This window comes from Crocodylus porosus, unplaced genomic scaffold (genome assembly GCF_001723895.1).
Source record: "Crocodylus porosus isolate Cpor-Errol unplaced genomic scaffold, CroPor_comp1, whole genome shotgun sequence".
In the NCBI taxonomy this organism is placed as follows: domain Eukaryota; kingdom Metazoa; phylum Chordata; order Crocodylia; family Crocodylidae; genus Crocodylus; species Crocodylus porosus.
Window position 1 is genome coordinate 124,960,405 of NW_017728931.1, and position 24,875 is coordinate 124,985,279.

At 43.4% G+C, this 24,875-nt stretch overlaps 1 protein-coding gene across 12 annotated transcripts in view; it reads right to left on the reverse strand.

The window, feature by feature from the left end:
• MAGI2 (membrane associated guanylate kinase, WW and PDZ domain containing 2) overlaps positions 1-24,875 on the reverse strand; it is a 1,214,455-nt gene that overhangs the window by 73,468 nt on the left and 1,116,112 nt on the right. For all 12 annotated transcript variants that reach the window (XM_019543630.1, XM_019543629.1, XM_019543624.1 and 9 more), the window contains one exon: positions 21,637-21,885. In XM_019543630.1, the coding sequence (XP_019399175.1) occupies positions 21,637-21,885 (249 nt within the window). The remainder of the gene's footprint in view (positions 1-21,636; positions 21,886-24,875) is intronic.

The following is a 24,875-nucleotide window of genomic DNA, read 5'->3' on the forward strand; positions in this document are numbered from 1 at the left end:
TTTACATTTTTTATTTCAAAAGGAAGGAGACATTTACATTTTTTATTATAAGAATCACTAACCAAGTATATAGTCCTAATATAAAGCAAATCATTAACAGGCAAGAGTATTAAGAATGCCCAGCCTCCATTAAACAAACGAAACAGTCCTTTATCTGTGAGAAAAGGTTCACTGACATTATGGTACAAATACATCCTGTGCATCTCCCATGCAGACACAATAAACAAAACCTCAAAGTGACTTTTGTTTCTGTTAAATGAATTGTATATATACTACATAACAATGACTTAGATTTTTAAAACATGTTAAAATTATTTTTATGCTTTTTAGGTAATTAACTGAGAGTTGAACATGCAGATAACTTCTCTGACAGTCAGACCGCATGCTTCTTTAAAATTATGATTTAGTCAAAATACAAATTAAACTATAGCTATTGCAATGCTGACACAATTAGGGCACTTGCTGAATGCACTGCTGCTTCAGAAATAATTATGCCCAGGGTGTTATTCCCAAATCTTTCTTTACATTAAAATCTACAAGTTATTGAACAATCTCATTAGGTACAAAACCAAAGAATGAGTTTTACTACTGATGTAGTTGCATAACTTCACGTGTGCATAGAAAACTAAATTCCCAAACTGAATAAAACAGCAACATGAGGTGAAACAATTATATTTATACAGTGCCTTTCACATCAAATCAAGTAATAAGGTATCTGCACTGCATCTATAAAAAGCACTTAAATCATAATTATTACAGAGCCATCTCTGGAGTGGAATGCAAAAGAACCACATCAATGTTATTGCTAATGCTAGACATGAAGCCTTCAGTATCTCAGTGCTATGTAAAAATGTGTGGGGAAATTGGTTTGGCATTGACTCATAAGAAAATGTGTCTCTCCTAAAATCACCATCATTGCCTTATGTTGCCTTTCCTTCCAAATAATGACGAGGCTTGATGCTTCTTAATGTATGAGGTCTAACAAGACCAGTGGTGGAGGTAGTAGGGCTGCAGGTCATAAGGGCTAGGGACAGAAATTACACATAAACCAGTGTAAGTGATGGGAAAACGATTCAAATTTGTAACAAAACAGGGCTAGGAAAAGTTCAGTGCACATAAACTGCTTTCAAAAAGGCTAAGATTGGCTTAAGATAAACCTGGATGGATGTAGTATCAGACTTAACTGATTTAGGTTAAATTGGTTTACTGAACTGTTGTCCCAGATCCCCTCCAGATTCAAGGTAACTCACAGTTTCCCAGTGTCCCCGGAGACACCGCCCCTGGAAGCCCCCTTTGCTAGGTGGGCAGGCTAGCCTTGGCCCAAGCTGGGAGGTGTGCTCAAGCATCTCCCAGCTTCTGGCCTGGGCCACTGCAGGCATGTAGCTGCATTTCTGGAATCAAAAATGAATGTCTCTTCATTTGCTTATCAGTTTGAGCTACATAGCTAGATTAATCTGCGAAGACTGAATTGATTCAGGCTCAGGCTTTTTGACTGTCTGTACTTAGCCAAGAAGTTGGTCTCATTCAATAATAAATTCAGCGAGAACAGGTGATGCATACAAAATTGGACTAGCCATAATATCATTCTTAATTTATTCATTTGTTGTGGTAAAGAAAGTAGCATGTTTGTGACTTTGCAGAACATTTGCACTGTGATATGCAGAAGACAGTTGCTAAAATTATTAAGAATTTGTTCAGTAATTAATATGAAATGAAAATAACAGAAATGAGCAAGCAAACTATAAAGCAAAGCATAATAAACTAGTACTTGGATATGGTATCATGTCAGTGATGTGATGTCCTTACAAAACAAATCTTATTTTAAATATGAAGTCACATTTTATAACTACCTGAACCACTGAACAAAAAGCACTAGTTCAGTGAAACCTTCAGAACTACAAGACAAACTACCATATTTTCTTACATACAATATGGACAGTTTCCCCAAAAATAATTGCTGGAAATTGGAGTGCACATTATATGTGCAAATTACAGTAAAAACAGTTTCTGCTACTCTGCATGAAACCAAAAGTAAAACCTGCAATGATTCTCAGGGAGCAAAACAACGAGCAGGCTCAGCTACCTAACTACTGCTACTTAGCTACCTAATACAAAGATTTGTTTTCTTTATTCTGCCTTTCAGAAACAAATTCTGTATTACATCCTGCAGTATGCTGTATGTGATAAAATAAGGTATAATTGATAACTGTAAGCCCAGAGTTGTCTACCATATTAAATGTATTTACTTTATAATAGTGGTATAACTAGAGCAGGGTGAATGAGACAGTTGCCCTAGGTGCCAACTTGAGGGGAGGCAAAAAATGTGGCTGTTGCTGGCAACTGTGCAATCACAAGGGCAATTGTGGCAGCTACTGGCAGTTGTCACTGCCCCGTGCCCTGAGTATCCAGCTGTATTTCCACACTACTGCTTTATAATGTTCTATTTAATGTCTGTGACAGAAGGTTTGTCAAAAGGATTCTGGATAAATATTAAATAGCAAAACAATTTTTTACAAAATAATCAGCTCTGTCCAAAACCTATTTGTGATCCCTTTATTATGCTGATGAATGATAATAATTAAATTAATAGTTTATTTGATCAAAAAATAAATCCACCGAGAGAGGGAAAGCATAATCCTACATTGAATGGTGGTTTAGATACATTGTAATTGAGCACAGCAATTCTGGATGGTGGCAAATGTTTTCAATGGGACCTGTTTTTGCAGCCCATTTTGTAGTGATAAATCACTTCTCTAAGACTTGACCCCTGGGAGCTCAAATGCCTGTAGAGTTTGGGAAGCTGGCCAAAAATCACTGAAGGATGTCTCCAGCATTTTTGTCAGGAGGACAAATGCTACATCAGCACCTGATGACTGTACCTGAATTGCAGCAGTGAATGATATCCCAAAATGCAGCAAATTGTGATACGATAAATTTAAGAAAAATCAGAAGAGGACATGAACTGTCAGCTTAGGTGATAAAATGAAATTAAACATTTTCTTTTTATGTAAAAATGCTTTAAAAGTGGGTAATTCTGCTCCAGTTAATCAATGTTACAACTAGCTGCACTAATATAGTATGATGTTTTACACCTATTCATATTTTTGTTTTAAAAGTAAGGCTTCCAAAACTAGGTTTCTCACTCTCCAATAAAAGATTAAACAAAAAAAAAATCAAAATGAAAAACCTGGTGTTTTAGATTCATAGCTTCATAGATGCTAGGGTTGGAAGGGACTTCAACAGATCATGAAGTCCAACCCCTGCCCTGGGCAGGAAAGGGTGACCCCAGTAGGATGCCTATCCAGCCTTCCCTTAAAGACCCACAAGGTAGGGGAGAGAGAGCACTACCTGCCCTGGAAGCCCATTCAAAGTTTTGGCCACCCTCACCATGAAGAAGTTCTTCCTGATATCTAGCCTAAATCTGCTCTCTGTCAGTTTGTGGCCATTGCTCCTTGTTATCCCAAGAGGTGCCCTGGTGAACAGAGCATCTCCAGTTCCTTGCTGCACCCCCCTAATGAATTTGTGGGCGACCACAAGATCACTTCTCAACCTTCTCTTGCAGAGGCTGAAGAGGTCCAGGTCCCTTAGTCTCCCCTCATAGGGCCTGACCTGTAAACCCTTAACCATATGAGTAGCCCCCCTCTGGACTCTCACAAGGTTATCCACATCCTTCTTATAGTATGGTGCCCAAAACTGGATGCAGTATTCCAAGTGCAGTCTGACCAATGCCGCATAGAGGGGAAGTATCACCTCCTTGGATCTGTTTGTCATGCATCTGCTTTGCATGCATCTGCTGTCATGCGGTTAGCTTTGCTGATGATTTCACCACACTGATGACTCATGTTCACCTTGGAGTCCACTATGACTCCAAGATCCCTTTCCACTTCTGTGCTGCTGAGAGGGTCACTTCCTAGCCAGTACGTGTGCTGGATATTTTTATGCCCTAGGTGCAGCATGCTGCATTTGTCTTTGTTGTATTGCATCCTACTATGTTCTGCCCACTTATCCAACCTGTCCAGGTCTGCCTCCAATTGTTTCCTACCCTCCAGAGTGTGCGCTTCCCCCCACAATTTAGTATCATCCACAAACTTGGACAGAGTACACTTCATGCCCACATCCAAGTCACTGATGAAGACACTGAAGAGTACAGGTCCAAGGACTGAGCCCTGAGGGACCCCACTACTTACATCCTTCCAGGTTGATATTGACCCATCTACTACCAATCTTTGAGTGTGACCCCCAAGCCAACTTGACACCCACCAGACCATGTAAACATCCAACTCACAGCCTCTTAATTTATTTATGAGAATGGGATGAGCTACAGTATCGAAGGCCTTCCTAAAATCTGAAAAAATGACATCCACATCTACTCCTGTGTCTAAGCATTTTGTGACCTGGTCATAAAATGAGACCAGATTAGTCAGGCATGATCTGCCTGCTGTGAATCCATGCTGGTTGCCCGGTTGCATTATTTTTCCTGCTGGACTTGCACAAATAGGATCCTTAATAATCTTTTCAAAGACTTTTCCAAGGATGGAGGTGAGACTGCCTGGCCTATGATTACTTAGATCCTCCTTCCTCCCTTTCTTGAAAATAGGGATCACACACACTGGCCCTTTTCCTGTCCTCCGGGACCTGACCCAAGCACCATGAGTGGAAAGTGCTATAAAAATAAAAGAACTGTTAAAATCTAGTATATGGCACTATTGTATTGTCCATATATTTACTTCAGTCACATGTGCATGTATAAAGCTAAAATAAATTCTACATGACGAATAAACATGGATTTAGGCAAATGAAAAAACCATATGGATTTAAAATGGAAATTATATAGGCTGTTATGATGTAACTGTTGCATTTATTTGCTCCTGTAGTGATGTAAGTATAGCAAGACTGTGTCACCTTTAACTCTGTTTCATTCAGAATCAGGCTATGTAACAGTTAATTTGTAACAGCTAATGTGCATGTCAGGTGGTGGTTCTCCCACCCCTTTAGGCTAGGGACAGACATTCAAAAATCCTGAGCCTGATTTGATTCAATCTTTGCAGGTTAGTCTAACCTGGCTAGGCTAAATCACTTTGTAACTGTACAGACATCCTAGAAATGTAGGCACAAGCCTGCAGTGGCTGAGGCTAAAAGCTGGGAGATGCTAGAGCAGCCCTCCCTTTCTTCCACACCACTGAGCTGAGGGAGGCATGACCAGGCCCTTGCAGGATTCTCTGATTAGCCCAGAAGGGAAATGATAACAGTATTTATCACCCCATTAAGAAAACAACAGAGGCACATTACCTGCTACCTGTTGTTTCTGCCTGTCGATTCAGCACAGACTGTAGCCAGCATGTGGTCTGCTAGCTAATACACAGACCTCTCAGCAAGGCAGCCGGGAATTCCTGCTTAGCAGAGTGTGGTAAAGGAGAGCTGGGGAGCAGCTTGCAGTCTTTGCTGGAGCTGCAGCCAGGAAGCAGAGGGGAGGGACCAGCCCTGCTGTGAAGCAGAGAGCCTCACTCAGTCCAGAGAGCATGCCAAGATGCTAGGGGGTGTTTAACTTAAACAGTAAAAGGACTGGGACAGACATTGCATAAACCGGTTTGAGCCAAATCAGGTAAGTCTGACACTACATTCAATCAGGTTTATCTCAAACTGCTTTCAGCCATTTTCAAACTGGTTTATGTGCACTGGACATCATATATGTTACAGGTTTAAAACAGTTTCTGATCACTTAAACCGGTTACGTTCAATGTCTGTCCCTAGCCTTAAAGTGGACTGATGTTTGTCCATTGTCTTACTGTTTCCTGATCCTTTTTCCAACTCTTATTTTTTGTATGACCACAAATGGTTTGCCTAACAGTCATACTAAACACAAAGGAATTTCTCAGCATGCCCTCAAACAATAGCTGATTGCTACAAGCAGGCATGCTTTTCTCTTTTACAGCTTCACTGTTCTTGTATCTCTTTAGTTCTTTCTCCCCATAACAGTTGAAATATTTTATTAAAAAAAAAACATTTTGCTACTTTTTCTCAATTTTTCACATACAGTAGGTAAATGCCAGAAATGATCAGGTAGAAGGGGAAAAATCAAATCTCAACTGTATCTGTTAAACCCTCTGGCAGATAAGTTCTTGAAATATTGTCTTTATATAAACAGAAAATGAGAGTAAGCCAAGCAGATGAACCCTCCTGAGCCAGCTGTCCTTTTCAATATGTTATATAGCTCATTGCATTAATATTTATTGAGTCCTCAATTCTCCAAAGGTGCAGGAGTTTTTATTCAAGTAACAGTACCCAGCATATCAGGTTTTAATTGGGAGAATATATTAAATGTAAACATTTGTAATTTCATTGCTACTGGATAAGTTTAAATTCAGTTGGCTTTAATGTAATGGATTCTTCATCACTAGCAATTTTAAGATCAAGACTGAATGGCTGTCACAAGTGCATGCTCTAGTTCAAACAACAGTTAATTCAGGGAAGTCCTTGGCCTGTGTTATGCAGGAAATCAAACTAATGGTCCCTTCTGGCTTTATAATTCATAAGCCTGTAAATCAAGACTTCTGTTTTTTACTGATGCAAAGGCATACAACTTGTGCACAGAAGCCATAGCTTCCCCCTCATTCATGGGAATATATGGGGGTTTGGGACCAAACAGTCCACCTCTTTGGGAGGAGAGGTTGAGATGTTCTAGTGTTGGTCTATAACATATATTCCCATCTCACAGATGGAACTAGAATAAATTACCCATCTTTCACCAGAAAATTAATATTTAGTATTTTTCTCTGTCCTCTTCTCTTTTGGGTTAATGTTTGGAAGTTGCATTTTACCTGGGGTATAATAGCACCACTAATACAAAGGAGCTGTAACTCAGCTAGAAATACCTAGTAGAGAACTGTATACGTCTATTCAAAAGATCCTAAGGAAAAGGAAATCAGGTCAAGAAGTCCTTAAACACTGCCCTAAAGAACGCTATTTATATGATGACAGGCCACTGAAACATTCAGATTGGTGATGATAATAGTAATGGAGGACTGTCACAGGCAGGTTTGGTTATGGCACTAGAAACAAACTCCTATACCCCCACCATCAAGGACGAGAGTGGTGAAGACTGCCACAGTTTGTTCATGGTTGACGGTTGGAAAGATTAGGAGATCTTAAAGATAAAGATCCAGTTAAAGATCCAGTTCTATAGCCCTGTTTCAGCAGGATAAGGTGATGATGGTGATTGCTAGAAAAGGCTGAGATCATTTCAGGAATGCTGTTTTTTTCTGTTTCAAAATCACAAATTCTCTGATAAAAATTGCAAACTCTCTGATTAAAAAACTCCAAATCTATGATTAAAATGAAATACCACTATAAACATCTGGACATATCTGGTGTACCTGCATATCACCTCCTGCATATCACCTGCTTGGACATATCTGGTAAATGCCTATAGAAACTGTTGTCTTCAGTCTGGGAGAAGGCTGCAGACCAAAAAGTAGACCAGACATAAAGTGGCCAGCTAACATAACATAGCTGGTGCTACTGGGATCTAAAGTCAATAAATAATACCACGTAAGATGGAGCAATATGGGAAGATGGAATGCAATGCATGAGTGGCCCCTGGGGTTATTAGACTATGGGCCAGATCAGCAGTTGTCAACCCCTTGCACCCTACATCCCACCAACCATTTTGTCAAAAAAACCTGGTCCCACTATGATAAAAACAAAACCCCACAAAATTGCACTGTTCAAGATATCTGTTGATTCATCTGTTTGAAGTACAAACTACTGACTTTTTCAATCAGGCAATGAGTTCAAGTCCCACCTACATGACCTTCGAGTGCCACCAGTGGGACATGTCCAACTGGTTGAGAAACACTGGGATAGATGGAATAGACAGGATCTCTATTGCAGCTGAGCCCACCTCCTGTATCAAGTCTCACCTATCAATAACCCTCTCACAAAGGCCTATATATCCTATTATTCCCTTCTGCAAAAACTTGGCTAAAAATCCATATAAAAATTGTGGAACCATAAGACATGCTGAATTTAGTAGACCTGTCATTCTTTCTGTATGTGTGTTAGGGTTGCAAATTCTGCCAGGAGTGGAATCTATCTTTATTCAATCTACCTTTATTCTCTGCAAAGTGCCTAACATATTGATTTCTTTAGAAGGAATTCCCAGCAGACTATGCTTTGTAATAGGTATTGTTAATTGACCTTTTCCAGGAAAACAGAGTGGTCACAATGCTTGGGCATACTTTACTGTAGTAACAGCAAATTTGGTGAAAATTAGCATGATTGTAAAGATTGATGTATTACAGATGTGACTGAAAAACTTTTTTTTGCCAAATAAGCAATAAGGACACTTAATAGCTGATATGCATGTTTACTGTGGTCACCTTTCATTCCAGTTTATAATCAAAGAAATTGTATATATCCCAAATAGCAATGACTGTTAGATATTTAAAACATGTTAAAAGTGTCTAACGAGAGACACCTCTTACTGATTTCCCCAAAAGACTTAACTAAAAAGCTATGAAATACCAAATATGCTTCTGATGACTAGAGAAAACAGCATTTTGCAAAAGTTAACTTCAGACTCAGAGTGTCTTCCAGCTCCTTTGGGTTTAGAAATAAAGAATAGCTTCACTGACTGACTGAATGATGAATCTGCCCATGTGGTTGGTCTGAGATTATTCTTTTTGTAGCAATTTCACCCCTGCTTCCTAGTGGGTATCAAGGTGGCTCAGGAGCCAAATCTTGGGGAAAGAGTCACCTATAATAAACCTACAGACTTGCAAGGAACTGAAAATTTGAACTGTAAGATGCTCATCTATCCTCCGCTCCACATCTTTTGAAAAGATTATTAAAAAAGCACCTGCAATAAGAGTCCCCAGTGGGAATTATGCACAAAGAGTTTCCTTTTCCATTCCTACTTTTACTCAGTTTAGGCACTTTTTTTTTTGGCTGTGTTTCTTCCCTTTCATCTAGAAACACATATTTCATATGCTTTTTTTAACTGATTGCCTTGTTTGAAGGCAAAACAACCTACTCTATTCAGCAGGGTATGATATCAAATGAGGAACATGCAAATAAAGCCATAATGAAACACTCTTTAAAGCTTAAGTGAAACAAAAGACATTACAAATATTACTGGAAATTAATTACTGCTTTTCTGAAACATCAGTTACTTAGCTTGCTATTTAGTATCTTTGGCAAATGCAGAATTCATCCCATAGCACTTCCCTTAACACATGTGGGACCAATGCTGCAAAAATTAACATGAATAATTTTTTTGTAGGGTGTAGAATTGCTTGTGTGTCAGTGGGTGGGTCTACATGTGCAATTAATATGCACAAATAAACCCTGGACATTATCGCTTTGGAGTTTTTCTCCCAGGCATGCCATTTGAACGTGTGCCCAGGAGCAAAAAATCCGGGAATAATAAACTCAAGAGTTTATTCAGGTGCAGTAGTACATGGAGACCAGTGGGAGCAACCCAAGCTGGCAAGGGACCCAGGTTGTCAGCCCGCCAGCCCAGGGCTACTCTGACCAGGCTCCATGTGCTGCAAAGGAGCTGGCTGGGGCACGAGAATGCTTCAGTGTGAGGCTAGCTGGCAGGCATTCCCTATGCTAAAGCATCCTTGTGACCCAGCTTCAAGCATGAGGATCCCCCTTGGAGCAGCCCTGGGCTGGCTGCTCCAACAGGGCTCCACATGCTGTAAAGCAGCTGGCTGAGGCACAAACAGCCCTTCATGCCTCAGCCAGCTCCCGTGCTGCACATGGAGCCCCATCATTCATTCAATTCCAATGTGTGATTGTTTTAAAAGAAAATGTTTGTTTTTTGGATGCCCCAAACACAAAAACAGTAGTTTTGGGTTTTCAAGCCCTTAGCTAAAACCTGACAATGTCACCACTGCCTCACTTCATTCTGCTTTATTTTCAACTGATTTTTTTCATGTGGGAAAAAATATTGGCTTACCAAGCCCAGAATGTAATGAGACAGTACAGATCATGCAGACCTAAGAAACAGATTTGTTCGCATTAAGGTTCCTAGTCTTGTCAAACTATTTTTAAGACTCAGAGGGCAGACTCAGTCAGTCTACATGTGCACATTTACTGCACAGTAACCAAAATTACTGTGCAGAATGGGCATGCATCTACACGTGCACACCCATACTGTACAGTAAATATGATGACTTACACCGACTTGAGCATAAATTTGATACCTGCGTCATAACAGTATCAAATTTACAACTGATTAGTTACTGTGTAGTAAGTCACATGTAGATGCCTTACTGCACAGTAACACTGTATGTGTACTGACTCGAGACTAATTTTAGTCCCAAGTCAGACCATACGCATCATTAATGTGCTTTAAAGTCTGCACAGGTAGATGTCTGCTTATTCCTGCTTACTGCACAGTACATTTAAGCCAGCATAAATGCATGTGTAGACACACCCAGAGACTTCTTTCTTCAGGGTCAAATCCTAAGCCTATCTAAGCAGTTATGTAGGCTCCCTAAGAGAGGTAATATTTTGGGGAGCTATGCAATACATGTGCAAAATGTAGAGCTAGGAGCCACTATGTAGCTCTGCATAGCAGCAGGAAGGGTAAAATGAAGGTTAGATATAGACAGTCTGTCTAGTAAAGAGGCAGGAACCAAGATATCCTTCTATCTTCTCCTACTTGGAGCCTGACGAAGGCAAGCTGAGTAAGGCTGCTGTTACATGTTACCTTTCCAATGTGTCAAATGCTCTTAGGACAGGAATGTCTGCCTGTTAAGGCAGGAAAAGATCTAAGCGGGTTCTGAGAATCTGAGTTACATCTCTTTGGCTAAGGATCATCTCCAGCTTGTGTTAGACAGCTTGTATAGCAGTGACATTAGTCTGCTTCACAGGGCCAATATGAGCTAGGAGCAGTTCTCCAGTATCCTAGGATGCACAGCTTTCAGCCTTCTCCCAACATGGATGGTCTGTCCTCCTGAACTCTGGTGTCCTGGAGTGACAGAGAGCTGGGGAGAGTTGGCAGTTGCAGGTGAGTAGAGAACTGGAAAATTGTGGGGTGAGCCCTGGGGGCTGGGACGAGGAGGCAGGGGGGAGTCTGGGATCTCCTAGACTAAATACAGACAGTCAAAAAACCTGAGGCTGAATCAGTTGAATTGTTGCAGGTTAGTCTAAGCTTCATAGATTGAACTGATAAGCAAGTGAACATTCACTTTTGATTCTGGAATTGCAGCCACATGACTGCAGTGTCTCAGGCCAGAAGCTAAAGCATGCCTCCCTGTTTGGCTGGAGCAGATAGCTTGGGCCAAGGCTAACTTGCCCATCCTAGGTGAGGTGGGAGGGGAGGAGGCTTGTGGGGGAAGTGCAAAGCATCTCGGAACACTGGGGGACTGTGAGTTAACTTGAACTTGGAAGGGATCTGGTACAAAAGTTCAATACACTGATTTAACCTAAATCAGTTAAGTCTGATACTACATTCATCCAGGTTTATCTTAAAGCAGTTTCAGTCATTTTAAATATGGTTTATGTTTATTGAACTTCTGTTATGCTACAGATTTGAACCAAATTCTGATCTCTTATATTGGTTTATGTGTAATTTCTGTCCCTAGCCCTAGACATGGCCCTGCTCACCAGCTCCCTAGTGGTCACTCAGAGCAATGCATGTCAGAGTGATTATTAACCCTTAATGTATAACTGCTCACAGCACGTGCTAACGCTAAGCACTGCACAAAATTAGCTTGTGCACATTGTAATGTTTAACACTACCCTAAATCAAAGTAGAATCTATTCCACTCATTAGGATCAGCTGCATACAGTATGGAAAGGGAATTTTTTATTTCATACTTGCCCTATATATACCTGCTCAGAGCTCAGTCTTATCCTTACGGCACTGCATTGCATAAAAGATTTGGTCCTCGAAATATAATTCAAGTATAGTTGTTTATGCATTTTATGGGTTTACGTTTTAAGCATGGCTGACTTCACTTATTGCCCTGCAGTGCTCCTCATTCATTCACCCTTTGCCCTGCTGTCTCCAGCCCTGGTCTGCACCATCTAAGAACAACAATTTGACATAAGATAATGCTGTGTACTAAATTAAAGAATAGATTTTTGTTAAAGCACTGCTTGAAAAGAAGAACATTTCTGATGTATTGTAGGTAGGAGAAATATGCCATCAGTGTTGTATTTTTAGAAAGAATCAACTTGTCCAAGGTTGTGTTCTGATCTCAAAGCTGCCCTTAAATATGGGGCAGGCAAAATATGGCTTGTGGGCCAGATCCAGCCAACCAGGCCATTCTGTCCAGCCTGCAGTGCCCCTCTAAAATTTTGAAAATTATTACCTGCTGGTGGCTGCCTGTTTAAAAACTGATGAGGCACCAGGAGCAGGAGGACCCAGCAGCAGGACCTAGCAGCAGCAGCAGCAGCAAGGTCTGCCCAGCCCTGACTCACCCCCAGCCCCCAACCAGAAGCTTCTGTCTAGCAGAGGCTTCTGGCCTGGTGACCATGGGGCTGTTCTCCCACCCTCCCTCCATCTGAGAGTGGAAACTCAGATAAGAACCAGTGGAGAGAGTACGGGGGCGGATTGCTGGTGCAGCAGGAGCCACCCCAGCCTGGCCAGCACCACATCATTCCTGGCTGCATGGCTGGGACTGCAGGATGCAGTAGGAGCCAGCCTAGCCAGCCCCGGTGATTCCTGTCTGGCTCATGCTGGCCATGCAGCCAGACTGGCTTTGGTGCTACACAGTTCCCGGCTACATGGCTGGGACTGCACAGTGCAGCATAGAGCCAGCCAGGAACCATGGGGGCCAGGCTGGCCCAGCTCCTGCTGAGTCCTGTGGTCCTGGCCGTGAAGCCAGGAACCACGTGAGGCTGGAGCCAGTCCAGCACAGCTAGCAGCATGAAGTTCTTGGCTGCATGTCTGGGACTGTACAGTGCAGCAGGAGCCAGCTGGGAACCATAGAGGCCAGACTGGCTCCTGCTGTGTTTTGCAGTCCTGGCCATGCTGCTGGGAACTGCATGCTGCTCGAGTGGTGGGCAGGCAGGTGGGAAGGAGCAGCAGTGGTGGGTGTGAAGGTAGGGAAGTGGCAGGGGAAGGGTTAGGCTGCAGGTGGGGGTGGGGAAGTGGCAGTGAGCAGGTGGGCGGGAGTGCAGGGCCCACACCAGTGCCCTGGGGCCAGGGTTAGCAGGGGCCCAGGGCAGGGTGGCAGGAGCATAGAACCTGGGCTGGAAGGGGCTCTATGGAGCTGGGCAAGCTCTGCCCCCCTTCCTGCTGGTGACCCAGCCATGTGAAGTCCTGGTGCTTGCAGTCCTGGTGCTTGCACCACCAGGGGTCTCTGCCTCCCATGGGCTGTGATCACTGGGAGGACTTGTCACCTGCTGCTGCTGCTGGTGGCAGGGACTGTGTACAATGAGGGAGGGAGGCATATGTGGGAGGGCAAGTTGGTAGCATGGTTCCCACACATACACCCCACCATACACATGTACCCACAACCCCCCTTGTACTGTCATACACATGCACCCAAACCTCCCCATGCACACCCTACACCCACACCTCCATACACACTCCAGCCACTCTCCCCCTCCACACATGCCACAACCCCCCCAGACACCCTCCCCACCCACACTCACAGCCCCCCACAAACCCCATACCCATCCATTCACACTTCCCACACCCTCCGCCACACCCAACGTACATATGTACCCCCACAGCCCCCCACAAGCCATGTACCACCCACCCATACCCTCCCACAATATATAAAAGTAAGACTTCATTTTAAGCTATTATGCTATCACCTGTATGTACACTATGCAAACACATGTAAATCTGGACAAACATATTTTTTATATCAAATTAATGTATGTTATAGTAGATGTTTGATTTTTAGAATATAATTTATTTTATTTCTGGTGCCAAGATGGCAACCCCCTTGCCAAAAGGACTACTTCTGGGGGCAAGGAGAGGGACTTCCAGTGGCAAAGGTCAGGGGTTAGAGGGCTGGACTTCTGATTCCAAGATGGCAACCAGGGGGTGGGGCACCTGTCAAGGGCCCTTGACAGCTCACCAAAACTTCTTAAGCAGTGCTCCAGTCAAAATAATTCCCTGCCCCTTCCTTAAGTTATTTAATAGCAATTTATTAAAATTACAGTTCCAGTGCCACTTATTACAACATATGAAAATATTCAGTTCCCGAATGAAGACCGTATCCTGCCATCATTCTGTGTGGAGATCAAGGATAGAAAAAGCTCTGAGAGATCTAAGCACATTTTTACAAAACAAAGGTCTGTCTGGTAAGTGAAGAGCAGTAGAGCTAGCTCTTCTGAAACTTGTCATGAGAAAATTTATAACTGATAACTGAGGTTGCAAGTCTCTTGGAGTAAGAAGCACAGGTCTGATATTTGCATCTACTGGAACCCTGCTGAGGCAGAAGGACTGTAAAGCAAGCCTAATTGGCTATACTGGTACACTACAGCATGAATCCTCCCTTGCAGGCTTCATCAAAAAGGCATGGCTGAGAAAAAGGGACCCAAGTGGCACATTTTCAGTGATTTCTTCCTCCTGAAATGGTTTCTTAAGTTATGGGCAGCTAGACAGAAGTTAGATACAAGCTTTCACACTGCTCTAACTTTCTGTGGTTCCAGAACTAGAGCCACAAAGTACCATAAAGCCAGCTTTCCCTTGCTCTCCTAGGATCCCACTTCTATGTTATTGAGAACAGTAGCATAAACAGGCCAGGTGATGTGGGGCATGAGCCCCAGAAGCTAAGGGGGAGGCACCAGAATGGAGACAGCAGGGCTTGAGGACCTAGGGGGCAGGAGTCCCTTCATCTCTGGCTGTAGGTGTGGCAGCAGCAAGAAGCTTAATGCCCCCAGGTGCAGAAACCCTTCTGAAACCCTGAAGCTGCTTTTCTCACCACCAAATACAGTGTTTCGCGTAGCCACTTGGGATGGGAATTGGTAGAAGTGGCAGCTGCTGGAGTGGGGCAAGAGAAGGCTCATAAAACCAGGCAGGTGTTGTGTTAATTCAGTAGCTGCTGGCCATGCTCACACCTCCCCCTGCAACAATGGCTATATTGCTTGCTAGTCCAGGGCACAAGCCCCACTCATTACACCTCCGACATAGATCCTAGCATAGCAGGCTTGGGGCTCCAACCCCACAGTGTGATGCACCCTGGCAGTCATGTCCACCTGCTGCACTCTCCAGCCACTGCTGTCTTTCCTGGCATGCCTTTGGTGTTGCATAAATTTGGTAGGCTGCTTTTAAAAGCCAGAGCAGCCTCTTACATTCTTCCCTTCTTACTGCAGTCCACTGGACATACTTACCCCACGGCACAGTCCTTTGGGCCCCACCTGATTAGTACTACTTCAGCTTACTGGGGTCCTGGGCCTAGCTTAACTCACCAGGCATAGTTCCTGGACTCAAACACCCATTATGAGCTACCCTCAACTACATATAGTGTAGCACTCTTCAATGGACACTTTTTAGTGGTTGCACAGGGCTAATACTCCTTTTTGCAAAAAGGATACTCAACAGCACTATCCCCAAAGCACCCTCATGGCTTCCACTCACCTCTTTCTAGCTAGCTCCATATCTCACAGCTTCATATCAATGTCTAGTTGGAACCTGGGGTTTGCCTTTCCCTAAGACTCTTTACCACCTTCATTTATAGACTTGACTTTGCCCTTCCTGAAGTTCACCCTTCTTCTGCCATCTTCCAGCTTCCCCTTTTTGGTTTTTTGTTTGTTGGTAGACACCAGCCCAGAAGCTTTAGTCCTCTCTGGGCTGCTCACTAGATCAGGGGTGTCCAACCTTTTTGAATATGGGGCTGGATCATGAACTTTTTATCACCCAGTGGGCCAGTGGGCCATATTTAAACACCCTCTGTCCTGGGCCATAAAGACCCTGCCTGTGTAGCCCTACTGCACCTGCCTGTTACTGCAAGGTTCATGGTAGCTGCTGGTGGGCAGAGGCAGGAGGGACCCATTCTGCATCCAGCCAGCTACTGTCCCAGAGACTGAAGGGGAGAAATAAATAGCTCTACATCCCCATCCCCATCCCCTGAGCAGCGCAGCCCCACGAGCCGGCGCTGCCTGAGGGGGGCTGGAGGAGGTGGCCACTGCACTGCAGCCCCTCACCCGCCTGCCCATACGGCCCCACTCACCGTGGTGCCCGGTCGCGCACGCACGCAGCCCTGGTGGCCTCAGCACTGAGTGCCCAGAGCACGGGGTCTGGTAGACACCAGCTCCCATCACCTTGCCCCGCAGAGGTCACACCAGGACCCCGCCTGCCGAGGTCCCCCATGCTGGCTTCCCATGTGCTGCTGGGGACCGGAGGAGCTGCTTCTGCTGGCTGGTGCCGATCTGGTCAGCCTCCTCCCGTCCCCAGCAGCATGTGGGAATACGGCTTCAGCTGCATGCTGCTCCAGATGGGACAGACCCCCTGGGTCGGCACCAGCCAGCAGAGGCGGCAGTGGAGCCGTGTGCTGCTTGGGACTGACCAGCCCAGGTAGGTAGAAAGTGCAGCTGAGCCCTGGCTGCTCCGGCTGGGCTCATCCTGTCCCGAGCGGCACACAGCTACTCCTCTTCCCACACCACTGTGTCAGCAACGTCAAGCTGACGCAGTGCGTTGGGAACCTTTTCCCTTCCCCAGCCCTTCAGCATCCATTAGGAAGCTGCTGAGGGGCTGGGGCAGGAACAAGGGGTGGGAACGAAAGTAAACAGTGTTTACTTTAGTTTGCCGTTGCAGCACCTCGGGCCTCAGAAAATGCCTCGGTGGGCTGCATGTGGGACAAGCCTGCACTAGATCACTCCTCATGCCCAGGGACTTCTTCAAGACAGACAAGGACCACTCTACAGCAGTTTTCAGAAAGCTCCTCTTTCCTGTGCCTTGACCCCAAATGGCGTCTCTAGCCCAGGATCCAGGCTAATGGCTAGGCTTCCTGGCCACCTCTTCCCATCATATCACCCTAGGTCTTTTAACTGAGTCCAGGGAATTTACATTAATCCTTCAGCTTGCCACAGCCAGCAATTAACTGGCTACTTGTAGTTTAACTCCAGCATCTTATTTCTGCTTATTCCCAGTAAGCTTGTAGCTTGTTGCTTTGGAGTTGTTACCCTTTTGATTCCCTTTGGCTGCCTGTCATTTTGCAGATGGCCCCAATTCAGCAGCCAGCAATGTCTGGCAGCCACATAATACTGCCCTCATTCTCTCTTAAACTAACTGGTGTTACTTTACTAGCCCCCTATTATACCTAGTATCAGAGACGATCTGAGCAGGGTGTGGGCCCAGGGCATATCAGTCTGTGCGGGGCCCTGACCCTGGATGCAAGGAAGCCAGTGGCAGATTCAGCGGCAGAGTGGGTGGGGGGATATGGGCATGCCGAGTACCTGAACGTGAAGCCAGCAGCCGCACGGAGTCGCTGCATTGCTCCGCCCAGCTCCATGGGGCCCCCCAAAGTGCAGGGCCTGGGGCGGTTGCCCTGATTTGTGCCCCACTAGGGATGGCCCTGCCTAGTATTGGGGCTCATCAGCCCAATAACATTTATCAGCTGTAATAATGCTAACATATGCAGCAGGCAAGGATTTCTGGGGGGGGTGGTGGTGGTATTTTTTACTGAACCAACATGTAATGATTCGAAGAAAAATGTCTTGCATCTAAAAGTTTGTCTAACTTTATCCCAACTATGCCACTGGTACCCTAAGAATTCTTTGCCTCTCGCATAATTCCTGGACCATCATAGCTAAAACATCATTCTAACAATACCAATATATGCAGAACTATTACAAAGGCACAATCTGTTTGCCAGGTTTATATAGGAATGGCACTCATTTAAAGCTCAAATTGCTACGCAGATCAGTTTTTCTTCCAAGGTCTACAAGAACACGTTGGCTGCTGAACACTGTTTTATAACTGGTTTTCAGTTAGTTTTATAGTTTAAGAATGAGAATGTTTTCAATCTACAACTAATTGCCTTCTCAGTAAAATTAAAACAAACATTATACATCTAAATCATAACATCTTCCAGTCCAGTCTGACAGAATGAAGAAAAATATAAAGAAAAAAGCAAGTGCTGAAGAAAAGATTGTTAAATGTAAGATATTTTTCCTCACTCCATAGCCTTGAAGGTTATGCCCAATGAGAATTTTTCTTGGAATTTTCTTTTTCTAGGCTTTGATTCTCCCAGCTGAATATAAATCATAACACTTCATTTGAACGAGCAGGACTAGAGGCAATGATTGTTTGACATTACTGACTATTCTTTTTCCAAACCTATTTCACTGAAGGGTTTCAATCTAATCTTGGTCAGCATAAAGTGAATACATTAACATTTTTGCTGCATCCATTTTAGGCCAATAGACCCAAGCTGTACATTGTGTAATACTGTGATATATTAGATTCTATGTAAGACTCCTTTGCTGTTAGGGTGCATTCTGCTTTTGCTCAAGCCTTTTAGTTACTTTGTCCAAATACACGAGGCATAAGAAATGAATGGTTGCTATGGTCCCCATTACAATTTCAGTGGGTCTAAATTACTGCTTCCCTTACTGATTGGAGTGTTATCCAGGGTCCTTTTTAGCTTGTTCTTTCCACCACAGTTTTAAATCCTTCACTTATTTTAAACACACAAAGGCAATGCTTCTCTTCATTTTATCATTGTCTATAACAAATCTGAGGTTGTTTTTTTACATGAACATGATTTTGGAACTACTAGAACTCACTGTGGTTCAATAAAATTATTATTTTAATTAATGCATTTGTCATCTCAACAGCTGACCTTTCTTTTCATCTACTTCTGGAGGTCTTCAATTAATACTTAATTCAAAGTAGCTACACATGCTCTTGTGTGTTCAAGGGGATTTGATTGTTCCTGCTCTTTCTTGTCATCTGATGGGCCAGATCCAGATGCGCATGCATATGAGGTTTGTGGTGCTGCAAACCTCTTTACGTGCCCTATGCTTCAAATATGCAGCATGGGGGCAAAATTTGCTATTGGAAAATTCCTGTAGAAAAACAAACAAACATACAACCCCCTCCCCCACCACCAAACACGATGCAAAAAAGCCAAACAAACCCCACAACCAAAAAAATACCCAGTGCAGTGCATACCACAGGAGTGTGCATCAGCAGACATGGAGGCTCAATCCTCCCAGGAGATAACCTGGCTGCTGGCCTGAGTGTTTCTACTCCTAGTTCCACCCTGGCTTCTCCAGCAAGCCAGGGGATATTTCCCTTAAGGGGGGTATTTTGCCCTGCACCAAAGCACACATGCAGGAGCATGTGCAACGGTAAAAAGTAGTGGCACAAATTTGTGCCACTACTTTTATTGGCACTGCAAGTGGGGATGTGCCCAAGGATTGCAGATAAATTACGTTCCTCTTCACTTTTACAGCCATGTTTTGATTCGTTCTTTATAAATGAAAATGTACTGTAATGAGTTGGTTAATAAAGCTTCCCAAAAACTGATAATTCTCTTTCATGAAGGGACAAGGACAACAAGGATGAATGCAAAGTCCTGGACTTGGGATGGAATAACTATAAGTACAGATGCTGACTGGGGAATAACTGGCTAGGTTGCAATATGACAGAGAAGGACATGGGGGTAAGGTAGACCATAGTGGGTTGTATCAACAGGAATGTCACTTCCCAATCAATGGAGGTGATTCTTCTGCTCTATTCAGCACTGGTGAGATTTGCCTGGAGAATTGTGTCCAGCTTTGGGCTCCACACTTCAAGAAGGATGCAGACAGTTTGGAAAGAATTCAGTGCAGAGCAAAAAAGCTGATTAGTGCCTGGGAGGCAAGCCTTAGGAGGCAGGCTGAAAGAACTAGGGTTCTTAGTTTGGAGAACAGAAACTGAGGGGATATTGATAAAAGCCTTCAAATATCTGAAGCGAGATTATAGAGAAGATGGAGAAGGGCTTTTCTCTGTGGCCATAGAGGACAGGATTAGGAGTAATGGCCTCAAATCGCAGCAGGAGAAATTTAGGTTGGAGATTAGGAGGAACTTTCTGACTATGAGGGTTGTCAAGCTACCTAAAGAAAGTGTGGTATCTCTATCCTTGGAAGTTTTCAAGAGCAGGTTGGACAGACACTTGGCTGGGATGGTTTAATTAAAGGTGATCCTACCTTGAGCAGGGAGCTGGACTAGATGACCTTGTGAGGTCACTTCCAGTCCTACTTTTTTATGACCCTATGAAAAAAGTTTGATGTTTTTGAAATATGTTATCATTCTGATGTAGAATGAAAACAAGATTTCTGAATGTTTTTATTAGGAACAAAAGAAACCTGAGAGTGACAAAACAGTTCCACAACAGAGTCAATATTAAGGCATATATCTGGAATGGGGAAGATACAGGTTTCAGCTCTTGCTGTGACACATCTCACAACTCAGGCCATTTGTAGACAGTGCTCAGCATTTTCTAAACCTTGTTAACTGATTTGCATCACACAGTTTGAATCAAATTTCAATTCGAATTAATGGCTAATAGATGATCCCTGACTGTCATGGTAGGGGGCACTGGTTATATGCAGTCTATACACTTGACAGCCCATTAACAGAGGTTGGAAGTCAGATTTGACTTGAATATTTTGTACTAATTAATAATATTTAGTACAAAATATAATAATAAGCCTGTAAAAGCACTGCTACATTGTTGTGGTTATCTAAAGTGTTGTAATTGACCCGATACTTAGCAGGGTGAAGTGTTGTTGGCACTTGTGACTTTTTAAAGGTGTTACTTTATGCCTGATAGCCTCTATTGTTTTGCAAAAACCCAACTGAATTTCCCTTGCTGGGTTGATATTTGCAATGCTTATCTGAGATCCTAAGGACTGTTTTTCCTAAAAGCAACACTATATATACGTGTTAATTAATATAGTTTAAATTACCTGATTTGGACTGCCTTAATCTGCATTAATTTTAACCTGCATTCAGTGAGGATTACTTAATTCGGACTGCAGCCACTTTTTATTTGGATTACAGACATGTATACAGTTACAGCTGTACTCCAGATTAAACATAGAAAAACATAGCCTTTATAAAGGGTCTCAATGCCCTAACCACTTGGTTCTTTTGGGTGGTGTCTCTCTTTCTCTGGTCAGAAAAAATCTGGGAAAAGAAATTTTGACTACTTCTACTCATCAGTATGTCTCTGTATCAGCACTTTCTACAGGACACCTCAGACTCATGTCATATAGCTATTGCTTGTAGAAGATTCTTCATGAATTAACTCCCAGTTATTATGAACATGAATTTGGGAAGAGGGTGATTTATTTTATCCCATCTGTCACCACATAGTTCTGGTTGGCCATGAAGTGCAACTGAGTAATAACTATAGAGTCCTCGGTGCCTAATTGGCTATGGTTTTTGTTTATTTTTGATGATCATATTAAATTTAACAAAAATGTTAATTTGGGATAATATGAAGAGTGGCTTTTTTCATAAATCCTTGACTGAAAAACAGAGTGAAAACACTTTCTGGGATCACTTTATACTGTGGGATGACAGGAATTTCTCCCATAATATTTTATTTTGCTTTTCTTTTGTGAAGTGGAAGCAGATTAAGTGAGCAACATAGAGAGTTGAGGTGTCATCTTATTTTTACTCCAGGCAAACCTGAAGAAGTAACAGCTAAAAAGTAGGATTTTACTTACTTATCGTGGATCCAGACTCAGGCCTGTTCAAAGAGCTGATGATAACAAAGCCAAACCCTTCGTTCTCTTTGCGGTGGATGACAACATCACTGGTTTGTAAGCTGTGTGAACTAAAGCCCTCTGGGGGTGTAGCATTACTACTAGATACAGCATGATTACTGTTAGTGTAAGCAGCATAGTCACTTCTTGGAGAACTATGGTGAGTAGACACTGAGCCTGGGCTTCTGCCATTCTCTGGGCACGGTTCTCCTGAAATATAAATCATATCATTGTTACACTCTGACTCGTTCAGTGGCATTCTGAGTTACAGTACATTTGCTAATGCAACATGAATACAACTGACTATCTACTGCACAGAGTACTGCGAATATTAAGTAGGAGAACTGTAACAGATGTGGAAAGACAGGAATCTACCTGATTATGCAAAGCATTCAAGGGCAATCAGACAATACAAACTGCTATGCTGCCCAAATATGAGGGGAGAAATTACATTGCAAAAAGCAGCTGAAACCTTGCTAGCAGAAAGCTGAGAGACATTTTCTGGCCTATTAGCTGATCTGTCATCTAGTGGAAAATGTGACTATCTAATCTAATATAAAAGTATTTGTTTCTAGATTAAAAGAATTTAAGCAGGCAGATAACAAAGAATTAGCTGCATAATTTATCTCTTACAAATTGATTAGCATACTCAAACCATGTTTATGGAATAGGAGAGCAATACAATGCAAAATAATCACAAGCAATTGTTCTGTTGATGCATCCACAGCAATAGTGCTCATTTATAAGTTTTAAAGACGTTGTTGCATACAGAGTTTAAATGATAAAAAATGCAAATTTAGTCCATTAACTTTTCAGCTATGACTTTAGCATAAGTAAGAGCAGAGAGGAAGAAAAATTTAGTGATATTAAGTATATCTTTATACAAGCATTGCTGGCAGACAGAAACTGTTACTAGTAACCTGAAGTTTGCACACAGAAGAGTGTAGCTTTACTCAGATTAACCATATTTTATCACTGTTTTAATACATCTGGATATTAGGGCTGTGCGAGGCTTCAGACAGAACTTTAGATCCGGAGAAGCTTTGGATGCTTTGGGGTCCGAAGCAGCATGTTTGGGTTGATGCGCTGCCTCATTCGGCCTCCCGAAATGGTTCGGCGCTGCTTGTTTGCTGCTGGTTTGTTGTTTTTTGTGTGATTTGGATGAAATTTTCAGAGTTCATAGACTCTTTAGAGAACATGAAGCCTTTCAAGTCTCAAGAAGATTAGTGTAGGGGTTTGGGGAGAACTGTACCCCAAATTCTTGAAAGCAAAACTCATGTCACTTCTAGGTGTTACAACAGAGTGGGGTGAAAACTGCAGGGATGGTAGCCTATGCTAAGGCCACAAAGCCTGCCAAGTTTCAAGAAGATTGGTGCAGGGATTTAGCGGGAACCACCTCAAGCTGCAGACAAGCAAAACTCGTGCCATGGGTGAACCTGTGTGTGTTAAGGCGCAGCGGGGTGACAGCTGCAGGGATGGTGGCCCCTGCTGTGGCCATGATGCCTTCCAGCTGTCGAGGAGATCAGTGCAGGGGAGTTCTGGGCCCCTGCACCCCTAGCTGCTGACAGGCAAAACTCATGATATGGGTGCTTGTGGGACTGACTGTCTCTGTCTTGGGGAGTGGGAGACACTACTACAGGCCTGGCTGCTAAGCTACTGTGTTAGCAGTTACCAACCAGTCATGATTCACTCAGGGACCAGCTCAGTACACAGGACCTAGCTAGTGTAGCCAGTTAACTGCCATCGATTAGCACTTACAAAACCAGGCAAAGGAGAGGAAAGAATAAATACAATCAACTGCCCCAAGACAGAAAGAGTCAGTCCCACGAGCACCCAAAGCACGAGTTTTGTTTGTCAGCAGCTAGGGGTGCAGGGCCCCAGAACCCCCCTGCACTGATCTCCTCGATAGCTGGCAGGTGTCATGGCCGCAGCAGGGGCTACCATCCCTGCAGCTGTCACCCCGCTGCACCTTAACATACGTAGAGTCACCCATGGCATGGGCTTTGCTTGTCCGTAACTTGAGAGGCAGTTCCCCCCAAACCCCTGCACCAGTCTTCTTGAAACATGGCAGGCTTTGTGGCTTCAGTAAGCATTACCGCCCCTGCAGTTTTGACCCCACTGTGGTGTAACACATAGACATGACAGGAGTTTTGCTTTCAAGAACTTGGGGTACAGTTCCCCCCAAACCCCTGCACTGATCTGCTTGAAACTTGGCAGGCTTTGTGGCCTCACCAGGGGCCACCACCTCTGCAGTTTTCACCACCCTGTGGTGTAACACACATTTGTGACATGAGTTTGGCTTTTATGAATTTGGGGTACAGTTCCCCCCAAACCCCTGCATCAATATTCTTGAAACTTGGCAGGTTTCATGCCCTCAGAAGAGGCTACCATTTCTGCAAGTTTCATCCAAATCAGACAAAAAACAACACAGTTATAGGTATTTCATTGATTCCCCCATAATACCCTAAGGCGGGATCTCCGAGGTGACGCCAAAGCTTCGGAGCCGCTTCAGCTGGATCGAGGCAGAAACCCAGTCCAGAGCTCTGGATCGGATCGCGGCCATCCAAAGCAGCCAGATCCAAAGCTGGATTGGATCACTGCTGACTCACACAGGCCTACTGGATATTAAGTAGTGTGTATTTTGTTCATAGCAGTAGCAACAGACTAGTTATGTTACAAACTTTCTGAAGAGATTCACATACCCCAGGAAGAAAATGTACAGATTAGAAATTGAATGTCACAACATAAACTATTTTTGTCTTAGTAAACAAACATGATCCGAGGATAAGCTATTGAATTTTCAGGAATGTGTGTCCTTTAGCAGACCTTGTGTGACTTTGAAATTAAGTCATTAGAGAGAATGGAAAACAAACAATTATTATACTGAGACATTAGAAAATCTTCAAGAGTTATTGAACCAAATCTGCAACTAAATGCCATAGTCAGTGACAAGAGAGATCTCATTTTCTGGCTGTCATGTTTTAGAAGGTTGAATACTGTTTATGTCATAGTTTCAAAGTTAGTAGGGTTGGAAGGGACCTGAGCAGATCATCAAGTCTGACCCCCTGCCTTGGAAGGAAAGAGTACTGGGGTCAAACGACCCCAGCAAAGTGTATATCTAGCCTCCTCTTAAAGACCCCCAGGGTAGGAGCCAGCACCACTTCTCTTGGAAGTTGGTTCCAGATCCTAGCCACCCTGAC